The sequence below is a fragment of the Onychomys torridus genome, chromosome 1 (assembly GCF_903995425.1).
Source record: "Onychomys torridus chromosome 1, mOncTor1.1, whole genome shotgun sequence".
NCBI classification, from domain to species: Eukaryota; Metazoa; Chordata; class Mammalia; order Rodentia; family Cricetidae; genus Onychomys; species Onychomys torridus.
Genome location: NC_050443.1, coordinates 83077087 through 83103033, shown reverse-complemented (window position 1 = coordinate 83103033; position 25947 = coordinate 83077087). Strand labels below are relative to the sequence as shown.

Sequence of the window (25947 nt, the reverse complement as noted above, 5' to 3'; positions counted from 1 at the left end):
TCTCTTTCTAGTGTTCCCTCTGTTTGCATCTTGTTCATTGTTCCTATTTCCCTTTTCAGGTCTTGAGCTGTTTCCCTCACTTGTTTAATTGCTTTTTCATGGTTTTCTTTAAGGGATTTATTGCTTTCTTCCAATTTATTTGTCTTTTCCTATATTTCTTCCAATTTTTTGTTTGTTTCTCTTTTTTTTCAATTTCTTCGTTGATTTCTTCTACTTTTTTTGTTTTTCTTTTCCTTCATTTAATTTTTTAATTTTTCTTGAAAGGCCTCTAGCATCTTCATGATGCTATTCTTAAGGTTGCTTCCTTCCGCTTCTACTACCGTATGATGTTCAGGCCTTGCTTTTGGAGGAGGGCTAGGTTCTCGTGATGCTGTATTGCTCTTTATGTTGTTGTATGTATTTCTGCCTTAACGTCTGTCCATTTCCTCTTCCTCCTCCTCCTCCTCCTCCTCCTCCTCCTTCTTCTTCTTCTTCTTCTCTCTCTCTCTCTCTCTCTCTCTCTCTCTCTCTCTCTCTCTCTGTTTGGATAGAGCTGGGGGTTGGTTTCCAAGCCTTATGAAGTGGCTGGGTTCTAGGACCAATGGGAATGGGGGCAGGGCATGCAGATTTCAGGGTCTGCTGCTTAGGGGTCTTTGTGAACAGGGAGCCTTTCTGCAGGAGCCCTGAAACTGGGGCCAAGTTGGGTAGGTGTTCCCAGGCAAGGGATGGGGCTCGGGAATGAGTCCTAGGGGTGAGCCTCACTGGGTATGAAAACAGTTACTCACCTCTAGGTCCAGATAGAGCTGGGGTTCCGTTTCCAAGCCTCAGGAAGTGGCTGGGGTCTTGGGTGGATCAGAATGGGAGCAGGGCATTCCAGCCTCCTTTTTTCAAAGGGGATGAATGAAGGAGTAGATCTGGTGGAGAGGGGATGTAGGGTGAGGGATTGGGAGGGGTGAGGGGATGGGAAACAGTGGTCAAGATGTATTGGGGAAGAATAAAAAAAGACTTATAGTGACTTTTCCTGGGAAGTTTTGTTTCCTCTCTTTGTCATGGAGTCAGATGAGCTTCTGACCTAGGACAAAGGAGGAAATTTTTACTTAAGCATGCTAGATTTGGGAGAGAGAGGCCATAACCCAAATCCATACCAGTTTTTTAATAAAGTAGAACAGCATAAAACAATACTATTTATACCCCAAATACACCTGAATCCCTGCTAAACCAAATCCAGTGATCAGAGGGATAGACCAGAGCAAGCAGAGAACAAAGAAGGCTTGGAAATAAGAAATTCTGGGTGTTGCTCAGCTTCAGCAGCACAGTGAGCAGCAGGAAGAGAAAGAGGGGGTTTATGGTACCCAAAAGGGTCATGCACAGGGCTCTTGCATCATCCCAGCCTGGTGGCAAGGCAGGGTTGGAGAGGTGGCAGCCAGAGCTCCATGGCCAGAGACAGGAGCCAGCTGGAAGATAGGGCAAGCAGGAAAACAGACTTTCTTGAGAAGCAGAGGGAGAGAAAAGAATTGGAAACAGAAGGGTGTACATAGAAAAGTGCCTGATGTGGAGTCAGTCAGGAGAAGTCTGACTCTCAGAAATCCTGAAAATGTAGCCTGCAGCTTAGGGGCAATGTAGCTGTGCTTAGTCTGACTTCTATCTCTGCAACAAACTTGAAAATTCAAACAGACAAAAACCAATGCAAGTGTTACAACTCTTGAGGGAAAGATATCCTGACTGTCAGGAAGTCAGGTTATACCTACAGCTGTGAAGGGAAGGTATTCTGGAAAGCTACAGCTGTGAAGAGAAAAGTATCTGGGCTGTGGGGAAGTCAGGCTATACCTATAGCTGTATTCCAGTGGAGGATGGTCTCTCTGCAGGAGTGGAAGTCCTGCTCCTCTCCTAGAGAGCCACTGTAGCTCAGCTCTGGTCAACTTTGGTAAGAGAGTTTCCCAGCATAGATGTCCATTGCTCTTCTCTGGCTAAAGCTGTTACTTCTCTGTTCCACTCCACTAAGGGAGTTTCCAAGCAGAGATGCCCATTCCTTCTCTGCTCTGCTCTGGCAAAAGAATGTTTTCACCAAAAACTCATTCAAGAGATTTATTGGGAGGGAGGAATACAGGAGAGTGGCTGCCTCTGCCAGGGTAGAAAAGGGAAGCCCTTAACTAAACAGGAATAGGGCTTATGTAGGGCTTCTAGGAGTAAAGCTTTTCCAGGGTGAAGATTTTCAGGGTGGAAATTGGTTGAATTTTTAATCCCTGAGCTTGGACAAGCTCAGAGATTGGCTGGATTTTGTGCTTAGGTATTGGTTCGTTTTTTTGTGTGGGGGGATTGGTTGGTTTCATGCTTAGTTGGTCAGGGACAGAGTGTGTCTTCTTAGGCTCTGGTTTCAGGGCTAAAGTGTGTTTCTTTCACTGGCTCTGGTTTCAGGCTCAAGGTGTGTTTCTTTCAGTTGCTTTGGTTTCAGGGTCAGAGTGTGTTTTTTGGGCTGGTTCTGGTTTCAGGGACAGGGTATATTTCTGACTGACCCCTTTCTCCTACAATAACAATGTAGAAAGCCAATACAAGAACACAATCAGGGAAGACCAGATGAACTCAAACATATAGTGGCCACCTTCATTCATACATCAAAACCACAAGGGCAGTAGGGCATTTACTCTGACCTGGAGAATGGGTCTATGATCTCCTCTGATCTCCCTTTATCTCTTTAAATGTCTAGACTCCAAAACAGAAGTGAACAAGTCACTGATCAGCCTGAACTTCAGCATGTTTGTTGGCAATTCTTAATTTTGTTTTTGCTTTCCATTTTCAAAATTGGGCAAGTTGCAATATGGGCTCCCTGGGGCCTAACAAGGTAGACTTGATCCCTCTGGGGTCTATCACCTACTAGCAACCTTAATTTGTGGAGCCATGGTCTTGGGTTCCCTGGACTTCAAAGTATATGGGGCTCATCCCAGATCCCTGGAGCTTAGTCTAGGGACTCCCAGGGATTTTGCAGGGGCATCCAAATGTTATTTGTGAGAGACAGTAGACTTACAAAAGGCCATAGACTCAATCCAGTTATAATTGTTTTGTTGATTAGCTGATATCAGGACAACAATCTCTGAGCCAAACTTGAGACTGTCATGAGAAGAGGGGTGAGGAAAGGATTCTTACGATGAAGACCTTCAGTATCTAGTCAAGCAAGCAAAAACTGGTCTATTATGCTAAGTTAAATTGTGAAGGTGATCCAAAATAATCCATAGCTATGTGTATAAGCAAATTACAGAAGCCAACTAAAGTCATTAGTCATATAACAAGTAGATGGTCACTGCTACACATTTTTGGGTGTGTGTGCATGGGTCACTGAGTTGGAGATTACTGAGAATTTATAATCCAGAGACTGGAGTCTGAGACAAATGGCTAACGGAGTTTCAAGATGGGTGACCAGCATTAAATGGAGTTTTTAGAGCAATCACACTGCCTTCTCTTCTATATAGCTCCTTGAGTCTCCCTGAGAAGAAGAATTTGTGATGAAGCACTCCAAAGTCTCTCACTTTCTGTACATTGTCTAGTTGTGGGTTTCTGTGTTAATTCTCATCTATGTTAAGGAAATGCCTCTTTGATTGAGCAAGGCACTGATCATTTTATTATCATGTTATTTAGCCAAATAATGGTGGTAGGCTCTCCCCTAAGCCTGAGACCTATTTTACCTTAGATTTTTGGCCATATTAGCAGTGTCAGTATGCATTCTATATTATGGAGTGGGTCTTAAATCCTATCAGAAACTGTTTGGTTAATCTGCCAAAATTTGTGCCATTTTTGCACTAATATATCTTGCAGACAGGTCACTGTTGTATGTTTCAGGGTTTGTAGCTGGGTAACACTATGTTTTGAATACCAATCTTGGTGATTTGTTATTTCTTTTTTATAATGATGGAAAAATGCCAAGATAAAGGAGGTGAAAAGAGTAGTAATAAAGTCAGGAAAGTAGATTTTAATTTATCTTTCCTTTTTTTACTTGATGATGTTTCTTGAAGTCATGGCTTTGCCCTGATCAAATCTGGTTTATTCTTTTCCAGAACAAAGGCTTTTTACATTGCTCTGGTTTGGGATCCTTATTCTCCATGAAGGTTGTTACATTGAGATCAGCCATTATCTTAGGAATTCTTTTGCTGTAGCATGAATTTTAAATGTTCTTATTAATAAAAAAATCCAGAGCCAGATATTGGGGTGAATGCTGAATGATAAGAGAAAGAGAATAAGCCACAGCTACCTCACCTTGCCAATTTCTCAGCTGATTCTGTTTCCTCAGACTGGAAGTTTCTGAGTCCTCATCTAGAATGAATTTCAGCTGAACTCTGTTGCTCAAAGCCTAAAAGCTTAACCAGCTCTAGTTCCTGGTCCTCATGCCTTATATACCTTTCTGCTTTCTGCCATCACTTCCTGGGATTAAAGGCTCATGTTGCCATGCCTGGCTGTTTTCAGTATGGCTTTAAACTCAGAGATACAGGTGGATCTCTGCCTCTGGAATGCTAGGATTAAAGGCATGTGTGCCACCATTTTCTGGCCTCTATGTCTAGTGGCTGTTCTGTTCTCTGACCCCAGATAAGTTTATTAGGGTGCACAATATTTTGAGGAACATAATATCACCACAATGACCACTGCAACTCTTATAAGAAAACATTTAATTTGGGTGACTCACTTATATATAAGAGGTTTAGTCCATTATCATCATGACAGGGAGCATGGAAGCATGCAGGCAAATGTGGTTCTAGAGTAGCAGACATTGCTACATCTTGCAGTGGGATGTTCTGTATGCTGTGAATGTGTTGGTATGATTGGTTAATAAATAAAGTGCTAATTGGACAGTAGCCAGGTGGGAATTATAGGGGGGACAAAGAGAGAGGATAATTCTGGGACCAGGAAGGCTGAGTGAGGAGATGCTGCCAGCCACCATAATGAGAAGCATGATGTGAAGTACTGGTAAGCTACAAGCCAGGTGGCAAAATATAGATTTATAGAAATGGGTTAATTTAAGATATAAGAACTAGCTTTCTGCCTGTTGACGCGCCCTAGGAAGCATCGCTGAAGGCTCTCATTTCCCTGCCATCATGTCTAAGTCAGGGTCTCCCAAAGAGCCAGAACAGCTGCGGAAGCTCTTCATTGGAGGGCTGAGCTTCGAAACAACCAACGAGAGCCTGAGGAGCCATTTTGAGCAATGGGGAACACTCACGGACTGCGTGATAATGAGGGATCCAAACACCAAGCGATCCAGGGGCCTTGGGTTTGTCACATACGCCACTGTGGAGGAAGTGGATGCTGCTATGAATGCAAGGCCACACAAGGTGGATGGAAGAGTTGTGGAACCTAAGAGAGCCGTGTCGCGAGAAGATTCTCAGAGACCGGGTGCACACTTAATTGTGAAAAAGATCTTTGTTGGCAGAATTAAAGAAGACACTGAAGAACATCACCTGCGAGATTATTTTGAGCAGTATGGAAAAACTGAGTGATTGAAATCATGACTGACAGAGGCAGTGGGAAAAAGAGAGGGTTTGCTTTTGTCACTTTTGATGACCACGATTCTGTGGACAAGATTGTTATTCAGAAATACCATACTGTGAATGGCCACAACTGTGAAGTCAGAAAAGCCCTGTCAAAGCAGGAGATGGCTAGTGCTTCCTCCAGCCAAAGAGGTTGAAGTGGTTCCGGAAACTTTGGTGGTGGTCATGGAGGCAGTTTTGGTGGCAATGACAATTTTGGTCGAGGGGGGAACTTCAGTGGTCATGGTGGCTTTGGTGGCAGCCGCGGTGGTGGTGGATATGGTGGCAGTGGGGATGGCTATAATGGATTTGGTAATGATGGAAGCAATTTTGGAGGTGGTGGAAGCTACAATGATTTTGGCAATTATAACAATCAGTCTTCAAATTTTGGACCAATGAAGGGAGGAAACTTTGGAGGCAGAAGATCTGGCCCTTATGGTGGTGGTGGACAGTACTTTGCTAAACCACAAAACCAAGGTGGCTACGGTGGTTCCAGCAGCAGCAGCAGCAGCGATGGCAGTGGCAGGAGGTTCTAATTACAGCCAGGAAACAAAGCTTAGCAGGAGAGGAGAGCCAGAGAAGTGACAGAGAAGCTACAGGTTACAACAGATTTGTGAACTCAGCCAAGCACAGTGGTGGCAGGGCCTAGCTGCTCAAAGAAGACATGTTTTAGACAATACTCATGTGTATGGGCAAACAAACTCCAGGACTGTATTTGTGACTAATTGTATAACAGGTTATTTTAGTTTCTGTTCTGAGGAAAGCGTAAAGCATTCCAACAAAGGGTTTTACTATAGACCTTTTTTTCACCCATGCTGTTGATTGCTAAATGTAATAGTCTGATCATGACGCTGAATGAATGTGTCTTTTTTTTCTTTTTCTTTTCTTTTTTTCTTTCTTTTTTTAAAAATGTGCTGTGTAAAGTTAGTCTACTCTGAAGCCATCTTGGTAAACTTCCCCAGCAGTGTGAAGTTAGAATTCCTTCAGGGTGGTACCAAGTTCCATTTGGAATTTATTTATAATTGCTTGGGTGGAGAAGCCATTGTCTTCAAAAACCTTTGTGTAGTTAAACTGCCAGTTACTGTTGTGACTTTAATGAGTTTTATCATTAAAAGGGTCATCCAAGCAAAGTCACAGTTTGGTTACAATAAAATGGTTGTTGGCACACCCTATGCAATATCAAAATTGAATAATGGTATCAGATAAAATAACAGATGGGAATGAAGTTTGTGTATCATCCATTATCATATGTAATCAATAAATGATTTAATTCTCTTGAAAAAAAAAGATATAAGAACTAGATAGCAAGAAGCCTGCCATGGCCATACAGTTTATGAGTAATATAAGTCTTGGCGCACACCTTTAATCCCAGCACTCGGGAGGCAGAGGCAGGTGGATCTTTGTGAGTTTGAGGCCAGCCTGGTCTACATACAGCGTGAGATCCAGGAAAGGCACAAAGCTACACAGAGAAACCCTGTTTTGAAAAACCAAAAAAAAAAAAAAAAAAGTAATATAAGTCTCTGTGTGTTTACTTGGGTGCAAGTGGCTGTGGGACTGGTGGTTGAGAGAGATTAGTCCTGACTGTGGGCCAGGCAGGACCAAGAAAACTTCAGCTACAACATCTTGCAGATAACAGAAAGTCTACTGAAACACTGGGTGGTATCCTGAGCACAGGAAAATTAAAAGCCAGCCCCCACAGTGACACAATTCCTTTAACAAGGCTATACTACTCCAACAGAGCCACACCACCTAATAGTGCCACTCCCTATGAGGTCATGGGGGACAATTACATTCAAACTACCATATTCCATTCCCTGGTCTCCATAAGCTACTAAAAATATCCATAACGCAAAATGCATTTGTCCAACTTCAAAAGTCCCCATAGTCTATCACAGTCTCAATAACGTTTTGAAGTCCAGAGTTTAAAGTCTCTTCTCAGATTTATGCAATCTCTTAACTGTAACTACCTGTAAATTCAAAATCTAAAAGCAGATGTCACACTTCCAATATATAGTGGCACAGAATATACATTATCATTCCAAATCACAGGGAAGGGAGCACAGTGAGGAAATAATGGACCAAAGCAAGACCAGAAACAGCTGGGAAAACTCCAAATTCTGTATCTTCATGTCTAATGTCAAAATGCTCTCCAGAACTCCAATGCCATTCAACTTTGTTGATTGCAACATATGTCTTTCTCTTCTTCTGGCTCCACTCCTGTTAGCAGCTCTCTTTGGCAAGTATCCCACAACTCTGGCATCTCTATCATCTTGGGTCTTCAAGGCAATCCAGGCTACAATTTCACAGCTTTATAAAATGGCCTCTCTACTAGGCCTCCATTCAGGGACACCCTGACACATGCCTGGACTCAGAAGCTTTCCTTAATCTTGAGGCCAAATTCCATAACCTATTTCTTTTAGCCTTAATTCTAAAATCAGGACCAGATGGTTGAATCTGCCAAGTTCTGCTGCTTACTGGGACTGGAATATGCCTCCCGTTGTTCAAATTACATTTTAACCGGCTTTCTTTACTGCCTAAGCTTGGCTGTCCTGAAACTGGATCTCTAGACTAGGCTGGTCTCAAACTCAGAGACCTTCCAGGCTTTGCCTTCCCAGTGCTGGGGTTAAAGGTATACTCAATCACTCAGGGCTTTAAACTTTTCTTTAGGTTTTTTTTTTTTTTTTTTTCCAGAAGTTGGAAACCTAGCTGGGTGGGATCTTGCCCTGACATCACCACTCCCTTTATTTCATTTCTTAATCCATTTATCTTTTTAAATACAGGATTTAGCTCCATTCCACTTCCTGGTGCTCATTTTCTCCTTAAAATTTTTATTTTGTAACTTACCCTGCTTAACTGGCCCCTTTTCAATATAAATCTTTATAAACATGAACACAAGTAACCACATGACAGAGTCTATACTAGGCTGCCTTATGATTTCTTCTGCCAAAGGAGTTTATCCAAATCCACTTAAATCATGCCACTGCTTTCATAACACAAACACCCAAAGTCCATATTATGACAAACAAAAACATGGTCAGGGCTATCACAGCAATATCCCAGTCCCTGGCACAGAGGTTCATTCAGTCCATTATCATCATGGTGGGGAGCATGGCAGCATTCAGGCAGATGTGGTGCTGGAGCTGAAAGCTCTATATATCTTGCAGGCAACAGGAAGTTGACTGAAACTTTGGGCACAGGAAACCTCAAACATAACTCCCACAGTGACACACTACCTCCAACAAGGCCATATCCTCTCCAACAAAGCCACAGCTCCTAATAGTGCCACTTCCTATGAGATTATGGAGGCCAATTGCACTCAAAATACAACAGCCATGTTTTCTCATGACTTGAGAAGGTAAAAATATCCACTTAAAGAACTTTGAGGCAAAGTATATATCTTCCCCAGACATATATGTTGGTTGAATTTGCCACTTAGTTGTTCTAACTGGATATGTGGCAGCTGAAATGCTAGCATTCTCTTCTGATAAGACAACTTCTTATGAGCCACTATACATCTAAACAATGATTCAGAATAATAAAGTATAAAATAGGCTTTTGAATGGATATTAATTTTTATCATATATTTTCATATTTAGTACATTACATTCAAAGCAGGAGAAATCAAAACAGAAAAATATGTCTTCAGTAGAAAATCTTCAGGTCTTGAAATAGTGATTTGTCTTTATGCATTGCATTTATCAGCTACTATCATGAAGGCTCCTCCAAAATTGACTGTAGAAACCTTGTATAATGTGTGGCAGTGCCAGTGTTCTATTTTGACAATTATTTTTCAAGTCATCAATTACTATTTTCTTTGTGATTAAGCACCAAACAAATGGAATAGTACATAACTTTGTAAATTTTTTTCCACGTCTTGCTTCGAGCTCTGATCTGAAGTGACAGATAAACCATTTCTAATATGGCTGGGTAGATGAATCTGGGGTGATACTCCATGTGGCAAAATCACCTCCTGCTTCTCTACATTTCTTGTATGGGAATTTCTTGTCACCACCTAAAATAAATGAACAACCCTTGCTACTGAACTAGTACAGCAGTCAATAACAAAGTGGTCTGTTTTATACCAATACCATCCACTGACAGCCTGAGGATGGTGGAACAGCACACTGTGGTCTCTTTCATGTTGGGGAATGGTGTTGGTACAAATTGCTTTATACAAAGGACACTGTTTCCAGCAGCCACAGAGATGTTCAGAGAGAATTTTCTCAATGTCAGGAACCATTTCATCTATGTTTTTACTTGTGCAGTCTTCTTCTACTTTCTTCATTGCAGAATCCAAAGCTGCACTCATGGCTTCTTTGAGAAAGGTTGCTCCCTAGGTGATCACAGAACAAATCCAACCAAGCAGAAGCAGTGCTGCCTTTATTTTTAGCTTTTTTTTTTTTTTGTGTGGGTTCATGAATGGCAGTGAGGATGGAATTCTTGATGTCACCTAAACTTATTTTTTAAAAAGTCTTTTTTTTTTAAATCTTCCTTTTCAAAACAGTATCTTCTAATGTGGTCACTAATGTAATCCCTGAAGAAGGATTCTGGATGATGAATGTATTGCCAATACTTATCAAAGTTTTCTTCTTCTGCCAGAGAAATGAGAATATGTTTCTCTAGGTTAGCCCCATTTCCATTGAATACAGGGCATTTGGCTCTAGTGGCTCCAACAATTATAATGACCATTTCCCCCCTTATGGTGGCAGAGATAGCAGTGCTGAGCTTGTGCCAAAAAAAAAAATCAACAAAGGATGTGATGGAGGTGGTGCTTCAGCCAGCAAGATCTTCAACAGGGACCTGAAGGGAGGGCCAGCGAATGAGAGGGACAAGAGACAGAAAGAATGAGAGCAAGACAAGATGTCTGATCAAGCTCCAAAATTTTATTTTCCTCTTAAGGTATATATAGGCAGGGGCAGTGCAAACAGGGAGGGGACTTTCTTAATAATGGGTTGTTCAGCCAACAGGGTATGTTGCTATGGGGATTATCTATTCTTGCCTAACTGCCTAACTGCAATGTGGTCACCTGATTTCTGAGAAGAGGTTCTGGTGCTATGGAGACTTAAGCAAGGCCTAAATCTAGAAAAAAAGGAGAGGAGCCCAAATATGGTGGCATGTGTGTCAAGGGTCACTTAGGCTTATGGCTCCCATCAAGGTGGTACCTTGGCAGGAGATCTTAAAACTCATGAGGAAATCATCTTTCTTGCTCTGCAGATAATTCACAGGATCATTTGCTCTCTTGAATGCCTTGTTTATTTCTTTGAAACTCTTAGATGCTCTTTCAAATAAGAACAAGGATAAGTCAATGGTGTAGTCTCTGGTAAATATGTAGTTTTCTTCATAAGATACACATTTCAGTTCTTTTTTTTTTTTTTTTTTCCGAGACAGGGTTTCTCTGTGTAGCTTTGCACCTTTCCTGGATCTCACTCTGTAGACCAGGCTGGCCTCTGCCTCCTGAGTGCTGGGATTAAAGGCGTGCTCCACCACCGCCCGGCTCAGTTCTTTTTCTATTATCTGCAGGATGTTATAAAAATCATTTGGACTGTAATCATGCTTATCCTTCCAAATATTTTCAATTGTTTCACTAAATCTTAAGTAAATGTTATTAGTAGTTTTATTAATGGACTCTCTATGACAGGATTCTAAATTTCTTGAAAATCCAACAATTTTTTTTCTCATTTGGACATACTTGTCATAATCGATGTCAAACATTTCTCCATTCTGTTTTTTAAGCCTCTCAGCAATATTTTTGGTCTTTTTGAAATACCCTAGAAAAATGCTTTTAGAATCTAAATCAACGTCAGGCTCTGTGATATGAGGTATAGTAGAAGACACATTGTAGATCCAATTTGTCCAAACTTGATTGACTTTCTCACATAACTCTTCATCACTTAAATCTTTACCCTTCACACTTAAAGCCAACTTTTGGTTCCTCTCTAACAATTCATTTTCATATTGTGACTTTTGGTTATCTAGTCTTTCTTGGCTCTTTTTAAGACTCATAAGGTGATTGGCCTTCTTTCTGGTATCTGAAATAAGTGCATCTTTAAGGATTAGTAGCTTGTGTTCAAAATTTGCTTTCCATTGAACCAATGTCTTATTATCTGGGGCTTCTTCAAAATATTTGTCAAATTCTTGCTTGATGCTTTCATATTTCTTGTTAACAAATGCCCTCCAGTGCATTTGTTGGAGTGTCAGGATTTTTCCATTGTGAATCTGATTGTTCAGCTGATTCTGTAATTCCAGCACATGACTCCTCAGCTCCCAGGTCCAGTTGTTATACTTGGTTTCCAGTTTACTCATGGCTATGACCTCTGGGTGTTCCTGACACTGAAAATGAAGTTCTCACTGACCAGGGCTTTCCACAAATTTTGAATTTGGAATTTTACATCTGAGACCTTCATGATCCTTCCCCTGGATTCCTGCTGGGCAATCCTAAGAATCTCAGTCTTCAGTTCCTGGACATTATGGCTATATCGAGGATTGGGAGGGGCCATTGGAGGATTGCCATCCCAGAGGTGAGCAAAGTAGAAGACATGACTACTGGCATCAAATTTAATTACATTACTGAAGCAGGTTATGTTGGAGCACTCTTCCTGTTCAGCTGCTAATGCTGTCATTTCATCCAGTCTCTGTTCCAGTCTCCTTCCTCCTTCCATAGTTTCATCTTTTGCTGTAACTTCTCCCACATTCTGATGGACAAAGATGCAACGGGGGGAGACTTTCACTTGTTTGATTCTAAGAAAGGCTCGGACAACATTTTGTAGGATACCCTGCATCTCTGATGGATTATCCCCAAAAATATTGATTATAGTCAAGTTTCCAAGGCCAGTGAAGAAGGTTGCCAACTTATTCTCCCAATTCAGGGACGCCTTGTTGAGTTCTGGAGCCCGAAGTCCTTCTGTGTCTACAATAAGTACAAAATCAAAGCCAAGTTCTTCTATGAATTTCTCATCCACCTCCAGGAGCTGCATGTAGGCCCCCTTGGTACACCTGCCTGCACTGACTGTGAAGGCTAACCCAAAGAGTGCATTTAGTAGGGTAGACTTCCCTGAGCTTTGTAGGCCAAGGACAGAGAGAACAAACAGCCTTTTGTCTCCAATTTTCTCTGAGATCTTATCAAAAACAGCTGCCACCCACTTTAGAGGCACATATGAAGTATCCCCATCCATCAGCTCAACAGCAATACCAGCTATCATCAGGTCTGCAGCTATTTGTGGGAGGGAGAGAAAAAGGCTATTTCTAGAGGAAGACGTGTCTTCCAGAGCTTCATAGATCTGGGCAACTTCTCGGAGAAGGTGCTCAATTCCAAAAGTGCAGTCAAGAATTTCAAGAGAGATGGCTTCTATCTGATTCTTCCAGAATCTCACATGACTGCTTTTCTGTGTCTTTTGCTTTTCTGCCTGTGCAAATGACCATAAAAATAGTTGCCTTTCATGTAAAGTCTTCAAATGTTTTATGGTTAGATTTTCCAAAACCACACTTAACCAGTATAAGAAGTAGAGTTTAAGGGCAGTTTTTGAGTCTTCTAGAGTTTGTAGGACAGATTTCATCAAATCATTGAGAGGGAAGGCCTTTTCAAACTGCTGCCTTCGTATTTTTTCTTTTTCTATTTCAATTTCACTCTTGTGTTGTTCAATGCTCCGTTGCCCTTTTTGTTGTAGATGATAGAGTTCTTTGTCCTTCTCACACCAATGGTGCCAAAGTTGTCCCTGAAGGGGCAGCAAGTTTTCTTTTATCTTAGATAACTTGTATTGCTCCAGCAGTTCCCTATATGCCTGCGCTTTTTCTTTGGTTTCCTTCAATTCTCTTTGGTCTTCATCAATTATGAATCCTTGCTTTCGAGCGATCTCTGAACAATCTTCTATGCTGAGAGCATCACCAAAGATTTCTAGTAAATGTTGGATGGTAGTCATGAGTTCTTCTGCTAATTCTGCCTTATTTCTATTCCTAATGTTAATTCTCACCTTTCTGCCAGAATTATTAGTTGTGAATTTTTCTTTGTCATCAGTCAAACAGATCAGAGGTTTTGATGACTGCCACAGGTGTCTGACAAGATTCTGGTTTTCTCTGTTGTCATCAGAAGCTGACATGAGGATCACCAAGAGAGAAGACACATCCTGCAGGAAGCTGAGTTGTTGCCTGTGTTCCTTGGCATCTCCATGAAGATTGGTGAAGGCCACACAGTTGTCAAATATGTCCTCACCTTGGTCCCCAGGACAGAACCAGCAGATCTCCACCACTCCCTCCATCAGGAGACAGTGTTTGCTGCTTCCTCTGCAGTGTCTGTGAAAAAATACATCATGTTTCCGTTTACTGAGGAGAGAGTTCATGATCTGAGATTTGGAAGCAGAGAGGCCATTTCCAACTCTAATGAAGGACACAATGGGGGTAGAAACACAGCACATCTGCTGATTCCTGTGACTGTAGCTCATGTCCTGTGGTGATTGACTTGCCTCTTGCCAGCTTTTCCTAACTTGTCTGAGAGACCAGAGAGAAAATTCAATCTGAGAAGTAATGGGATTTGGTACCACAAGGGGGAGTGCAAATTGACAAATGGAAAGTTTGGACAGAATATATTGCCTGGCAAGATCATCTGCACAGTGAAAAATGGCCATCTGGATGTCCATTGGGTGAATGTGGGACCAGGGCTCAGTGGCTATAGAATCAGTAGGTTCATCTCTATCATCAAACAACTCTTCATATGCATCAGTAGTATCATATTTCTCATAGTACAGACCTACAGAATCTTTAGTTTCTGCATTTCTAGAATTTTTAAAGACAAGATGTCTGAACCCACAATCTAGCATCAGTAGCTTTTGTAGGAAATAGAAGGGAAGTTCCTGTTCAGATCTTGGCTGTGTATTGTATACAGAAGTCTTATAGATCAGATGGAAGTCAGCTCTGCTCATCCTTTTTGGGTAGTGGTGTTCCAGGCCTAGACGCTGGAGTAAGTCTAGGAAATGTTCTTTTTCTATCACCTCCTTATCATTGTTATCATCATTTTGTTGTCCATAAGTTTCTTTTTTTTTATTGAGGAGACTTTGCAACTGTTTTTTCACCTCATCCATCTGCAAAGAAGAGCTGGTGTCTCCATAGTTCTCATCAATGAGTAATCTCAAATTATTCTCTAGATTCTCCCAATCATGATCTGTTCTAAATTTTGTGAGGACATGTGCAACTTTAGTAGACAATAAGTGCTCCATGTGCTGTCTTATTAATGTCAAGCGCTGTGCTTTTTCTTTTGGAGAAATGGCTGAAACCCCAACTGTGCTTGTCAAAGCTTTGAGCACCAGGAATGCCTGTGCCTTGTCAACGCAGATAGTTTTGAGCTCCTGATATCTATATTGCACAGTTTGTATTTCATCCAGGAGGATGTTTAACTCAGCGCACCCCAGGAGAGGCTGGAAAACATTGCTTTCCAGCTGATAGCCTGTGCCAACGGCAATGGAGAGCAGCAGCAGCTGCATGTCTGGCTGCTCTGCTTCTCTGAGATAGTGCAAGAAGGAGCCAAGAGCTGTGGTGACGTCACGTGTAGCCTTTCTTTGAGCCTCTTCCACTGTTTCTGGGGACTCAGATTTGCCATTTACTTCTATGAGAGATTTATGGATTTCTTTTAAATTTTTAAAGAATTTAGACAATTCAGTTTTGACTTGCTGTTCTTCTGACTCTGTCTGGTAGATCCACTCCATGATTGAACTTGCCTGAGGAAAGTTTTTCACTTTGTAAACATGAGGTTCTAGAAGGCTGCGGAACTGAGATTTAATAAACTGATTTTTTTTAATGGAAGAGATTTTGTAAAAGTTGACAGTTTTTATGAGAAAATTCTGTAGATCCAAATTTGTGAGGCATGTATTAATCCAAACATCATAACCTTTTGTTTTGTGAGCCAATGTTTGCATGAAACCTATCAGGTTCTTAAGCTGTTCTTCAGGGTCAGAGACCTCCCAGGATTTCACATCATCCAGGAAATGTTTTGCTTCCTTTATGGAGCTCAGCAACTTCTCTCCAGCCTGGATGTAGGCAGCAAGGCCAGTCAGAGCAGAGTAATTGTCTGCCAGGCATTTTGCCACCAGAAAGGGGTCCTTAAAATTGCTTCTGTGGTTAGATAGGATGATGTCCCAAATGGGCACCAGCTGAAGTTCTCGGTCAATGACAGACCAGGTTTTGTTGCTGGTGAGAAGGCCAGGCATCCACTGAACAATTCCATTTGCTTCTGGTGGTCCACCTATCTGGGCCATAGAAAACTGAACTTTGATTTGGAGCTGTTGATTAGTTGAACTTTTGTAGGATCTTACTGAATATGAGTCTGATGCTGTCATCTCTCCCCCAACTTCAACTCCAATGCCACTGTAGCTCTCCTTTATGTAACTCTCCAAGGCCTCTGCTGTCTGCTGTTTCACATGATCCAGCTGGTCACTTTTGAAACCCTCTGAAATTGCCTTCCAGCAGTAGATTCCCCCAAGGTGCAGAGGGCCTTGATTAGCATGAGAGCCAAATCTGTTGAAGAAGTTTTTGGTCCTGTTCCTCAGTATAAGGGATCTTTCTGATCCACCAGTGTTTTTCAGTAGTTCTTCAATGATTTGCAGTTCCTTGAGAGCAGCAGTGGAGAGCTGCAGCTGATCAGTTCGAAAGTGGAAGGAGGCTAGTGGATTATAGTTGAAGACTGATGAGCAGAAATAAGAATGATTAGCATGTGATTGGTGGGCATCTTTGGATTTTGAATGCTTGACTTTATTCATTCCACCTTCTAAATTAAATCCCCAGCATCCACCCTTGGCTGACAGTGTAAATCTGAAACCAAACTTCTCCATGGTTTCAGTGAACAGGGATTCTTCTTCAGAAGATGTAAATTCTTTTGTTTCCTTCCGTTTTCCTTGCTCAGATCCAAAGAGAAAGAATTCCTTAGGCACCCTGAGTAGTTCTTCTCTCCTTTTGACCAGGTCTTTTTGATGGCAGGTGTTATAAATTCCCTGCAGGGCCAGCCCACCAGATGTGAATCTTAGCACGTCTCTATCTGAGAAGTTTTGACGATTTGCCACTGTCTGTTCTATGAGTTTGAGATGTCTCTCCATTGTTTCAGTGACATCTTTCAGGGGCACCTCGGGCATTGGCCAGCACTCTTCAGGGATCTCCATTGCTTGTCTCAGCTCTGCTTCTTTCCTCCTCACTGCCTCTTCCTGTCTGCTCTTCCCTTCTGACTGCAAGGCCCTCAGTTCCTGCAGTGCCCATCCTGCCTGCCTCTGCCTGCTCTTTATCATTTCCCTTAGAGTCTCCTGGAACACTGCAACACTTTTTGGCTGTGAGAGATCAAGCAGCTTCTCCAGAGCCCTTTTTTCCCATGCATGTTGTGTCTGGGACTTCAGCTTCTGGAGGTCTCTTTCTTCTAAGTGTTGTAAGGCCTGGGCACAGGTCACACCCAGGTCTTCCTGCAGCTTAGGCAGCCAGTAGTCAACAGGCAACCCCACTTCTTTTAGCATCTCCTGGAGATCTTGCCTTCTGCTTCTTAGCTGAGGCTTGTCAGTGGTGCACTTTGCTGTTGCCATGGCTCTGTGAAGAACAGATACTTATTTAGTCTGTGTCCCAATTGTTAGAATTCTTAGCCATATGATCCAATGCATGAGTGTTCTTTGGAGGCTAGTCTCCAAAGTTTTCCATGCCTTCATCTAATTGTCTAATTTACACTTGTTTAAAATCTTTGTCATATCATTTTTTTGTTTACTGAATATAATTTATGTGTCTAGCTGTTATTAAGAGCTTCAATGTAATAGACTGATTTTAGGCATTTCCTCCTACATTGATTCAACATCAGAATCTTTAAGTTAGTGCTTAAATTGGAATTCATAATTAGGTGACAACCAACTTTTTAATCTTAAAATAATAGTGACTTCCATATGCTGATTAGCTTTTATGTATTTGTTTCTATGAAACCTTGGTTGATTGTTTCCAATGAAATCTCCCTGAATACATCTTAAGTGATGTAATATTGGTTTGATCTGCTATCATAAATAAATTTCTATTTTGTTTATGCCTGCCACTCACATATAACTTTTTCATTTTGTCCTTTCTATTGTGATAAAACATTGTAACTAAGTCAACTTATAAAAGAATTTGTTTAATTTGGGGCTTATGATGTCATATAGTTAGAGTCTATGACCATCATCTCATGGGGGTATGGCAGCAGTCAGATAGGCATGGTACTGGAGCAGTAACTGAGAGCTCACATTCTGAGACACAAAAACCATATAGAAAAAAATTGAGTTGTGTGTGTGTGTGTGTGAGAGAGAGAGAGAGAGAGAGAGAGAGAGAGAGAGAGAGAGAGAGAGATTGTGATTATCTTGAATCTTTTGAAACCTCATAGTCCACCTCTCATCACATACCCCCTTCAAAATGGCCAAATCTCCTGATACTTCACAAGTAGTTCCACCAACTGAGGACCAAGCATTCAAATATATGAGCCTATGGTCATTCTTATTCACACCACCACATACTACTCCCAGCCCCCTCCTAAACGCATGGCTATATCATAGTGCAAAATGCATTTTGTCCAATTTCAAAAGTCAAAATATTCTTTCAGTCTTAATACTGTTTAAAATTCAAAGTCTCTCCTGAGACCAAAGATAATTTCTGATGTGTAAACTTTCCATAAAATAAAAAATAAAATTACATATTTCCAACATACAATGGCACAGAATATAAATTAACATTCCAGAGGGAATGAACAGGGGCAATACAGCAGTACAAACTCTAAATCCCATAATGGCTCTCTTTCTTATATCAAATGCCTTAGATGGCTTCAACCTTCCAGCTTTGCTGACTACAACAGACATCTCTACCTTTGGCTGGTTACTCCCTACATTCCAATTTTTTTTGGGGCAGATATCTTATAATTCTTGCATTTCAAGTATCTTGAGGTCTCCTTAAGAATCTAGGATTCTCTTTCAGAGAGTTGAGAAATCGCCTTTCTAGGCCTCCATTCAGGGACTCTAATGCCTTATTCCTTGGCTTTAGTGGTTCTCCTGAACCATGGAGAATTATTCTACAATCCCTTCATTCTTGTATCCTTGCTATGGGATGGTCTGTATGTCAAATGTGTTGCTCTGATTGGTTAAAATAAAACACTGATTGGCCAGTAGCCAGGCAGTAAGTATAGGTGGGACAAGCAGAGAAGAGAATTCTGGGAAGTGGAAGGTGGAGGCAGAGAGCTGCCAGTCACCTCCATGACAAGCAAGATGTAAGGTACTGGTAAGCCACGAGCCACGTGGTAAGTTATAGATTAATAGAAATGGGTTAATTTAAGATAGAAGAAGTAGATAACAAGAAGCCTGCCATGGCCATATAGTTTATAAGTAATATAAGCATATGAGTGATTATTTTATACGTGGGTTGTGGGACTACAGGGTCTTGGTGGCACCTGGAGAGAAGCTCTCCAGCTACATGTCCTCATGACTGTAAAGCCTCAACTATGTAGACAATATTGCCAAGTTTGACTACCACCTTGGAATGAAACTTGGCACCCTTGAATCACATTTGTAGAAGCTTTGAATTGTTGCTCCTTTTTATGTGTGGGACATTTCCTTATCTTTTTCTTGCCACAATTTGGAAGCTTAGGTGAATGTTGTTTTGCCCTGATTCCTCTCTTTGTTCTATTTCAGATCATGTGGTTTTTAAATTTCTCATCTCTTTTAGCGCAAGCCTAGGTGCCAATGTTAAATTTCTTGATGTCCTTTTTCAATTCAAACTGCACATTTTGTATTTCTTACCCCCTTGCTCTTTTTAATTGTAGATTTGCACAAAGGTGATTACTAGTAATCATACAACATTAGGTCATCTTGAACTTTCCCCTGTTAGGAAAATTACTCTAATATTTTGCTGTTTTTGCCTCAGGTAGATTCTTAGAATCAGAGCAGAACACAGCCATATTTTATTAAAAAAAACTCACAAGAATTTTCTAAAGCCCATTTACTAACATTTCCCTCTGAAATTTATTGAGTTAAGCCATTTTGACATATATGGAATAGATCTCAGTTGACCATGTTATATATTTTTTTCATATGTTGCTGGATTTGACTTCCACTATTTTGTTACACACACACACACACATACACACACACACACACACACATGTGTGTGTGTGTGTGTGTGTATGTATATATAAATAGATACATAGATATAGATATAGATATAGATATAGATAGATAGATAGATAGATAGATAGATGGATAGATAGATAGTAGGAGACTTCAGTTCCCCGCTCCCACCAATGGACAGATCATCCAGACAAAAACTAGATGGAAAAACACTGGTTCTAACAGAAGTGATGAACCAAATGGACCTACCAGATATCTACAGAACATTTCACCAAACACAAAAGAATTATCAGCACCTCATAGAACTTTCCCTAAAATTGAGTCATACTCTCTCATAAAGCAAGTCTTGACAGATAAAAGAAAATTATAATACCCCTATGGTCCTATTAGACCATCATACATTAAAGCAGAATTTAAACAACAGAAACAACAGAAAGCCCACAAACTCCTGGGAACTGAACAACTCTCTACTGAAAGACTATTGGGTTAAGGCAGGAATAAAGAAAGAAATCAATGACTTTCTAGAACTCAATGAAAATGAATGCACAATGTACCCAAACATATGGGACACGATGAAAGCAGTTCTAAGAGGAAATTCATAGCACAAAGTGACTACATAAGAAATTGGAGAGATCTGATACTAGTAACATACCAGCACAACTGAAAGCTTAGGTTAAAAAAAGAAGCAAGCACACCCAAGAGGAGCAGATGGAAGGAAATAATCAAACTGAAGACTAAAATCAATAGAATAGAAACAAAGAGAACAATACTTGCCACCCAATTGATAAAACAGAGAGTTGGTTCTTTGGGAAAATCAACAAGATAGACAAACACTTATCCAAACTAATTTAAAAAAGGACAGATAATATGCAAATTAACAAAATCAGAAAAGAAAAGGGGGACATAACAACAGACACTGAGGAAATCCAAAGAATCATTAAGTTGTACTTCAAAAATCTGTACTCCACAAAATTGGAAAATCTCAAAGAAATTGATAAATTTCTTGATTGATACCACTTACCAAAGTTAAATTAAGATCTGATTTTAACAATTTAAATAGATCTATAATCCCTAAGGGAATAGAAGCAGTCATTAAAAGTCTCTGAAGCAAATAAAGCTCAGGGCCAAATGGTTTTAGGGCAGAATACTATTAGACCTTCAAAGAAGAGTCAATGCATACATACACTCCTCAAATTATTTCATAAAATAGAAGCAGAAGAAACATGGCCAAATTCATTTTATGAGGCCACAGTCACCATGAGACACATGATACACAAACCATACAAACCATACAAATTTCAACAGAGAAAGAAAATTATAGAACAGTTTACCTTATAAACAGAGATGCAAAAATGCTCAATAAAATACTCACAAACCTAATCCAAGACTACATCAAAGATCATGCATATCAGGTATGTACAAACAAGAGATGAAGGGATGGTTCAACATATGAAAATCAGTAAATGTAATCCACCATCTAAACAAGCTGAAAGAAAAAAAAAAAACACATGATCATCTTATTAGGCGCTGAAAAAGTCTTTGACAAAATCCAACACCCCTTCATTATAAAAGTCTTGAAGAGATCAGGGATACAAGGGTCATAACTAAACATAATAAAGGCAATTTATAGCAAGCTGATAACCTGCATTAAATTAAATGGAGAGAAACTCAAAGCAACTCTATCAAAATCAGGAATAAAACAAAGCTGCCCACTCTCTCCATATTTATTCAATATAGTACTTGAAGTGTAAACTAGAGCAATAAGAGAACTGAAGGAGATCATTGGAATATGAATTGGAAAGGAAGAAGTCAAAGTATGGCTAATTGTAGATGCTATGATAGTATACAAAAGAGACTCAAAAATTTCTACCAGGAAATCCCTACAGTTGATAAACACTTTCAGCAAAGTGGCTGGATAAAGACTAACTAAAAACAAAATCAGTAGCCCTCCTATATACAAATAACAAACTGACTGTGAAAGAAATCAGGAAAACAACACCTTTTCCAATAGCCATGAATTATATAAAATATCTTGGGGTAACTCTAACTAACCAAGTGAAAAGTTTGTACAATAAAACTTCAAGTTTTGAATAAAGAAATTGAAGATATCATAAGATGAAAAGATCTTCCATGCTCATGGATTAGTAGGATTAACATAATAAAAATGTTAACATAGTAAAAACATCTTCCAAAAGCAATCTGCAGATTCAACTCACTTCTCATAAAAATTCTAATACAATTTATTACATGCCTTGAAACAACTATATCAACCCCATGGAAAAACAAACCCAACACAGCTAAAACAATCCTGTACAATGAAAGAATTTCTGGAGGTATCACCATCCATGATTGCTCTACTACAGAGCTATAATAATAAAAACTGCCTGTTATTGGTATAAAAACAGACACATTGACTAATGAAATTGAATTGAAGATGCAGCCATAAACCTGCACACCTATGGACATCTGATTTTTGATAATGAACCCAGAAATACACAACGAAAAAAGAAATGGTGTTGGTTTAGCTGGATTTCTGCATGTAAAGAATGCAAATAGATACATGTCTATCACTCTGCACAAAACTCAAGTCCAAATAGATCAAAGACTTCAACATAATAAAACCAGATTCACTGAATGCAATAGAAAAGAAAGTGGGGATAACCTTGAACTTATTGTCATAGGATTCAACTTTGAGAAAACAATACTGATAGTGCAGGCACTAAGATAAACAATCAATAAATGAGACCTAAAGCTTCTGTAAGGCAGAGGACACTGTCAATAGGATAAAAGAGCAGCCAGCAGAAAGGGAAAAGATAATCACCAGATCTACATCGTACAGAGGGCTAGTATCCAAAGTATGTAAAGAACTCAAGAAACATGATATAAAACAATCAAATTAAAAATTGGGTACAAAACCCCCACCCAACTTGGCCCCAGTTGCCGGCCAGCAGGCAGGGCTCCTGTGGGAAGGCTTCCCTTTCACCCAGACCCGTCAGTGGACCCTGCAATCTACATGCCCTGTCCCCATACCCATCTGCCTGTGACTACAGCCACTTCCTGAGGCTTGGAAACCAACGCCCAGCTCTATTTGGACCTAGAGGTGAGTGACTCTGTTTATACCCAGTAAGGCCTGCCCCTAGGACCCATCCCTGGGGTCCCTTTCCCTGGGACCATCCGCCCAACTTGGCCCCAGTTGCCAGCCAGCAGGCAGGGCTCCTGCAGGAAGGCTCCCCTATTGGTGAAATTATTAAGGGTACTCCACGTAGTTAAAAGGGAGGTTTATTTTGTGGGGTAACTTACAAATGAAGGGATAGGCTGTAGGGTCTGACAAAGGTATGGCGCAGTCCGGTGGTGTTCTCTGGAGAACTCTGCTCCGTCTACCTCCAGCGTCCAGGGTCCCAGAACCAAGAGAGACCTCTCTTCTCAATCCTGGGTCCTCCCTCAGCCCTGCCTTATGGGTGTGACCATTACTGAAGCCTCAATGTGGGTTGGAACTTTCAGGCCAATGCTGGGATGGCTACCCACTACATCTCCCCCTTTTGTCTAAATAAGAAGGTTCTAACCTAATATAAGACTATATACAAAGAAACGGTTATCAAATATTGTCCAGGAGTAATGAGGGATAATGACCTAGATAAGTTGGAATTACAATAAATGCAAACAATATCAAGCAAAAAACACATACTAAAATCCAGGGAAGTCTAGAGCATGGGTAGGTGGCATGTTACAAAGATCATTCCAAAAGGTGTCCTATCCTAAAGAACCTGAGTCTAATACTTAATATATTCTATCTAAGATATTATATATGTATATATACTAAGTTGTAACTATAACTGCTAATCTTCAACCTCATCAAAGACCTGAGAAGAAATATAATAATACCTGAGAAATGGGAGAAGGACGCAAGCAATTTTTGGGAATCTTGCAAGAGTAGACAGAGACAGCTGGCAGCCTGGACAGTCACCTAATGTTTCTCAGTATCGTTGGTGCATTCAAATTGGCTATAGGCCTAGAGTATCTGACAGACCATTTTCAGAAGCAGGAATTCTGAAAGACCATCTTACCCTGTCTTGGCAAAGTATAGTAGTCGCTTTCCTTGTGTCCCGCTTGTCCAGAAAGGACAGCATTTGTACTGTCAGCAGTTGAGGCAAGGGCAGTTCTTTGCTACCCACTACACTCCCCCTTCACCAATCCCCAGCTCTCATTGGGCCTAGTCAGAGAGCTCTCATTGGCAAAGAACTGTCATTGGACTAAGAGTAACTTCAGGAGACAGGGAATCTGCCAGCCCTCATTAGACCAAGAGTGGATTTCTGAGAAGTAGAATCTGCCACCTCTCATTGGACCAAGAGAGACTTCCTGAAACACAGAATCTGTCAGCTTTGACTGGACCAAGAGCCCTGATAAGACTGAGAAAGGATCCATGAGTCACGGAATCAACTAGCTTGAGTTGACCCAAGAGCAGCTCCCTGAGACACAGAATCTGCCTGCTCCAATTAGACCAAGAGCTAAGATTAGACCCAGAAGGGCCCCTGAGACACAGACACAATAAGCACAGAGTGGACCAACAACAACTACCTCAGACACAGGCACCTCTTATACCTATTAGATGAGGAGATGGGCAGACGTCAAGGCAGAAGTACAAACAACAACAAGAAGGGCAATACAGCATCACCAGAACCTAGCCCTCCTCCAACAGCAAGGCCTGAACATCACAAGGTGGAAGAAGTAGAAGAAAGCCACCTTAAGAATAGCATCATGAAGATGCTAGAGGCCTTTCAAGAAAAAATGAAATTGAGCAAAAGGCAAACAAAAAAGTGGAAGAAATCAATAAGGAAATAGAGGAAAAGACAAATAAAAAAATTGGAGGAAAGCAATAAATCCCTTAAAGAAAACGATAAAAAAGCAATTAAACAAGTGAGGGAAACAGTTCAAGACCTGAAAAGGGAAATAGGAACAATGAAGAAGACACAAGCAGAGGGAATTCTGGAAAAAGAAAATCTGAGTAAATGAACAGGGAACACAGATGCAAGCATAACCAACAGAGTACAAGAGATGGAAAAGAGATCTCTGGTGCAGAGTATACAATAGAGGAAATGGATTCATCAGTCAAAGAAAATGACAAAGCCAAAAAAGTCATAACACAAAATGTCCAAGAAATCTGGGACACCATGAAAAGACCAAACCTACGAATAATAGGGATAGAGGAAGGAGAAGAATACCAACTCAAAGGCACAGGAAATATATTCAACAAAATCATGGAAGAAAACTTACCCAACTTGAAGAAGGAAATGCCTATGAAGATACAAGAAGCCTATAGAACACAAAACAGACTAGATCCCCCCAAAGTCCCCTTGCCACATAATAATTAAACAACAAAACATACAGAATAAAAAAATGAATATTAAGAGCAGCAAAGGAAAAAGGCCAAGTGACTTATAAAGGCAAATCCATCAGAATAACACCCAATTTCTCAATGGAGACTTTGAAATCCAGAAGGACCTGGACAGATGTAATGCACACACTAAGAGAATATGGATGCCAGCCTAGATTAATATATTCAGCAAAACTTTCAATCATCGTAGATGGAGTGAACAAGACATTCCAAGACAAAACCAGACTTAATCAATACCTATCCACAAATCCAGCCCTACAGAAAGCACTAGAAGGAAAATTCCAACCTAAGGAATTCAGATATACCTACAAAAACACAGGCAATAGATAACCCCACAGCAGTAAACCCCAAAGAAGAGAAGTACACACACACTACCACCAAAAGATAACAGGAACTAACAATCATTGGTCACTAATATCCCTCAATATCAATGGACTTAATTCACCTATAAACAGACACAGGCTAACAGAATGGATACAAAAGCAGGACCCATTTTTCTGCTGCATACAAGAAACACACCTCAAATTCAAAGACAGACACCTCCTAAGAATAAAAGGCTGGGAAAAGTCTTTCCTATTAAATGGTCCATCCACCCGCTGATGGTAGCATATGCAGAAATACTAGGTGGGGCTCTGGGAACCCAGTCGAGGAAGGGGAGCAGGGATTGTAGGAGCCAGAAGGTGGAGGACACCATGAGAACTTGGCCCACAAAAACAACTAAGTAGGGCTCATAGTGGCTCACAGAAACTGAAGCAATAATCACACAGCCTGCATGTGTCTGAGCTAGGTCTGCTGCATATATGTTATGGTTGTTTAGCTTGGTGTTCTTGTAGAATTCCTAACAGTGGGAGTGGGAGGTGTCTATGATTCTGTTGCCTGCTCTTGGGACCCATTTTCTCCTACTGACTTGGCTCCAACAGCCTTGATATGAGTATTTGTGCTTAGTACTATTGTAACTTGGTATGTTTTCTTTGCTTGA

At 40.6% G+C, this 25947-nt stretch overlaps 1 protein-coding gene and 1 pseudogene across 1 annotated transcript in view; one reads left to right on the top strand and one right to left on the bottom strand.

The window, feature by feature from the left end:
• Positions 1 to 5057: 5057 nt before the first annotated feature.
• Positions 5058 to 6089, top strand: LOC118593801 (annotated as a pseudogene).
• A 1360-nt stretch (positions 6090 to 7449) lies between these two features.
• The window catches only part of LOC118576751 (interferon-induced very large GTPase 1-like), a 31703-nt gene continuing 13205 nt past the window's right edge, over positions 7450 to 25947 (bottom strand). Inside the window, 3 exon segments of the mRNA XM_036176970.1 lie at positions 7450 to 7453; positions 10942 to 11803; positions 11806 to 17036. Of these exon segments, the coding sequence (XP_036032863.1) occupies positions 7450 to 7453; positions 10942 to 11803; positions 11806 to 17032 (6093 nt within the window). The 5' untranslated portion in view covers positions 17033 to 17036.